The 4,590-nt window shown below is 36.9% G+C and overlaps 1 protein-coding gene across 1 annotated transcript; it reads right to left on the bottom strand.

Moving 5' to 3' along the window:
- Window positions 1-287: 287 nt before the first annotated feature.
- Window positions 288-1,302, bottom strand: LOC136251935 (uncharacterized). Its single transcript, XM_066044322.1, has 4 exons — window positions 1,182-1,302; window positions 853-1,119; window positions 481-735; window positions 288-432 (listed from the first exon to the last, which is right to left on the bottom strand). The coding sequence occupies exons 1-4, from the start codon at window positions 1,249-1,251 to the stop codon at window positions 386-388; spliced, it is 639 nt and encodes a 212-aa protein (XP_065900394.1). The 5' UTR covers window positions 1,252-1,302; the 3' UTR covers window positions 288-385.
- Between the last annotated feature and the right edge of the window lie 3,288 nt (window positions 1,303-4,590).

The following is a 4,590-nucleotide window of genomic DNA, read 5'->3' as shown; positions in this document are numbered from 1 at the left end:
ATGTGCACATTTTCCCTTTGAAGTTTGATGGCATCATTGAGTCATGTTAATGTATGTAAGAGTCATCCCTGACCTGTTGCTAGCCATGCATAGTTCATTCATTACACTATCATAAGTTGTTGGTATTAGTGATTTGTTGATTTTTTTTTTGTGAGACTAGTCATTTACAAAAAAAGAGTTACCCTTGATAATGACCCACTAAATGGTAAGGTGTTCAAGAATGAATTTAATCTGAAGCACTAGTTATAGTGTAGTTATGTAATACAGTAGTTAAAACTTCCTTTTATTTGTTCTTTGACAACCACATAATAATATACAGCAATAAAACTAAGAAATTTGCAACAGTGTAATTTGAGTCAGTAAATGGCAGTGATACTTCAGTGTATTACACCACAGCAGCAGTATCTTTATCATTGACACAAGACACATTTTCTAATCCAAAAATAAATGTACACAAAACATTCATGGCCATATACTCACCAGCTAACAACACTTTCCTTGTGTCTACTGAACTGGATGTGTAGCAGTAGATGTGTTGACATTTCTTTGTGACACTTTTAATAGTGAACACTACCTCATTAGTGTACTCATCAATCACATTGTATTGGTATTGATAGTCACAGGTATTCATCACACTAACAGATGGTCTAGGATAACCAGTGGCCCTACAGCTACCAGTGACTGAAGTGTTAGCAACAACTGCTTCTGGAAGTGTCCACTCTATCACAGGTGGAACTATCATGTGGAAACATTGAAATCATACCCACTTTGTATACAATGGATGAAAGGTTATGCATTATGTTACATAGAGTTGCACCTAGCTAGCTGCAAACACTTTAGTTCAATTCCTACCTTCCACTGTTGTACAGCACTGACGTTGGTCAACATCACATTGTTTACTACAACAGTAATCTCCAGCATCACTGAGGCTTGTTATTGTCCAACTGTAAGTGTGTGAACCTTGATGTGTTAGATCAGCTTCACCAGTGGTATGGTTGTAATGGGTGAAATTGTAAGTCGATCCCTCACATTGAAAATTAGCATGACATAAAAATCGGACGGTTTCTCCAATGGATTTTTTAATTGGTCGTGCAGTCCCTCTTGACTTACAGATCCCTACTGTAAGATGAAAATTAGAGAGAGAGAGATGTATTAGCCATGCACTACAAAGCAATACTAACCTCCACTAGCCTCTGGGAAGGACGATAACACAATAGCCATCACCAGTGACATTATCAGCAGCCAGCACATCCTGATGATAAACTGTTTTATTCAAACCTGTAAAACTTGCTTGATCAATTGATATTCAAATTACATGTCTTGCTCATCTGCTGTTCTGGCAATTTATACTAGCTCTGCACATGTGATGTCATCATGGGGAGCAATAGTTTGGATTTCCCTCCACAGCTTCAGTTTCAGTAATCGAATGACAAAGGAAATTACATTTAAATTAGTACTACTTAATGGTGGGTACAATGAGCTTAATTGTATCTCAGTGAGTGGGAGGATCATCTTTGCACTATATGGATATTGTATACCATTATAGCCATATTGAAAAGATAGTCATAAAGTGGGATATAGCTTTGAATTAGTAGAAATTATCATGATCTACAATACTGAAAATAAGCTTCTACCCATAATCTTTCCCAGTTTCTTTATGACCATCAACACTATAATCATGGAGCACTTCACCACCAGTGAGATACTATTTATACTGTTCACATGCATTTACAATACATAGCCTATATATACCTGGCACTAATGTTATAATAAAAGGAAATTTACAGAATATGTGACTGAATTTGACAAAGTCAGGCTTCCACACACATCCAGATTTATGACTTTAAACAACCATAACTCAATGTAGGAGTATGCTATCACTTTCAAATTTTGCCCATACCAAGTGGTCAATTTACAGTTGGTTTAAGTCAAGGAATTGGATGTGTGTGGAAGCCTGGTTTTGTAAAATCTGGTCACATATACATTTGCTTCTACTTGGAAGTGTGCATCTAAATTTTGAATGAGCTTGGAGGGCTCCTTCCAAGAAACTTGCATCACCTCATATCAAGTATCATGTAGCAAAGAAGATGTGGTCTCTGGTAATTGATAGTGATTGGATTAGGGACAGGATATAAAAATTACCTTATATGTTAACAGGACATATTCATTGTACACAACTATCAAACTTCACCTTTAGCTATCTGGTGTGGTAATGACCTGCTTGACCACTCAAGTGGTACAGGTACACATGGTGTGTGTATCAGCTATAGCTAGTGGGAGTGTGTATGCTTTTGATTTGTTACAAACTGAAGGAATACATTATAGCTGAGTGGTGCAAATAAGATACATCTGCAATGCCAAGTATTCGTGGTATTAATTGATAATTTCACAATGGTGTTTGGCCACAGAACTACGTAATTCATCACTATATACAGCAAGATCCTTACAACACAACCATTATACAGTGCAGATTTCAACTTTTAACTACTAATTATAACTTTAACTGCAAATATTGATTTATAAGTATGTAACCGCAATGCACATTGTCTTCCCAAAACTGAACTTTAAAGTTGGCCAATTTTAGATATGGCCTTTCTAAGCAGGTGACCATCGAAAGATTCCACTGTAAAATACTTATTGGTCATGTCTATAGGTGGCATGCCCATGCAGTTGCTGAATACTAACTGGATTCACTCAAGTAATGTAAACAAACAATACCAGTCCATGCACATGACCAATAAGTACCTGACATGACAAAGCCATCACATTGCAACAAGAACTAACACACAACATTTTTTTCAAAACATTATCTCCCACCTTATTCTTAACACTCATGCCACTCTCTAATTATCAATTAGTTAAATAAACACAGCAGGTTAAAGTACCTGTATTCATGCAATACCCACTAGCTAGGGTGGACCTTTCTCAGCAGGTATTTTCAACATGATACCATGAACAGGTCATGTGTCACCTGAATATTATTATACCACCCATTTTGTAGTATACAAGGTAGTGGTAGTAAATGTATGTTTATGTTTGGGACTTACTTTACTCATATGTGTGTGGCAGGTACCACATAGTTAGGATATGATCAATGTTCGTATTCAAAACTGTAGTTGCTATATCATGCCAATGTAGCAATACATTTCCCAAATGGTATGACTCAGATGTAGCTAACTGATTTATAGTTCATGTACTTTTATGGTTACTAACAAATCATAGTTAAATGTTGTGAATTTAACCCTATAAGAGAATGATGTACAGTATTTAAATCTTTCACACTTTGATCTTAAAAAGTGACACATACTTACATAGCACAACATCTTTATAAACAGGCTGTAGGACCAGGTATCCTACAAACCTTCAGTATACTTGTGCTGTAAAGCCTTAACAAATAAATAAAAGACATTTTGTAGAGAAATTCATGGCCCATTTCATTTCTTATAGTGAACTCACAGGGATTGCTTTGTTTTGATAGTACCTGTATGGTTTTTGGCTTGACATAATATATTACATAAGTGATGTAAACGGTTTTGGGACAAGCTTTACATGTCAGCGCAATTTCATATGGTGTTAGTACAAAACTATTATGATTTACTTAAGGTAGGGTCCGCAACGTGAAATTTCAACCTCCGAGAATCAACTACCAAACCACCCACAAATGCTAGACTAGGTACCGCTTAGAAAATTCCAGATTGGCGTTATTTTTCATTAACGTCTTGTCGTGCAAATCGGCAAATATGCTTACAAATTACGAGATTTTTTGCTATATCTTCAAGGAAATGTATTTTAAAGCTACAATACGCGCTCTCAACATTTCTTACTAACTGTACTCTAAACTAAAACCATCAGTGGCTGCATTGTCTGGAGCAATTTCCAGCAGTAGCATCGCGAAAATGAAATTTCGGACTTGAAAAAAGTTTCGATGCCACTGGAGCACACAATAGCAATGCCAAAGTAACCCTCCCAAGTAAAACTGGTCTGGCATGGGTCCAACTACTACCACACGAAATACAATCAAATTCCAAAATTGTTTGCCATCTGGCTGAGCTCGACGGCTGTCAAAAATTCGTCAAAAATGCCGATTTTATTCACTGATGGGAACTTTTGCTAGCCAGGTGTGCTAGTTTATTTCTCAAAAACTTACTAGACCCATAACCAGTAGCTTTCATTCATAGGGCTGGTCTGGCAACTCTTCTAGCGACCTCAAAAACTGCCAAATGCCGATATCCATGAATTTTGCCGATGTTGACCAATTTACAATGCGTTAAAGAAATCTTTCACACCAAACGTGATGCTTTGCCTCTTTAAAGTCATGCTGCATCCTTGTTTAGTTATATTCGTCCATAGGGTGACACTGGTGACTCTCTAATCAAGGCCAAAATCCATCAAAATGCCCATCTCACCTTTTGTCATCAGTTTTAGGAAGTTTTAAATGTCAAACATGTTGGTTTACTTCTCTACATCCTTGCTGGACCATTCAATCACCTTTGTCTGTGTAGGCAGCTTTCTTCAGTCTCTTGAAAACGCCAGAGCACGCCAATTGGGTGCAACCATCAACACCAGTTAATGCTTAGCTATTTTGTTTCA

The sequence above is a fragment of the Dysidea avara genome, chromosome 3 (assembly GCF_963678975.1).
Source record: "Dysidea avara chromosome 3, odDysAvar1.4, whole genome shotgun sequence".
Lineage (NCBI taxonomy): Eukaryota > Metazoa > Porifera > Demospongiae > Dictyoceratida > Dysideidae > Dysidea > Dysidea avara.
This window is presented reverse-complemented; position numbering and strand designations above follow the sequence as displayed.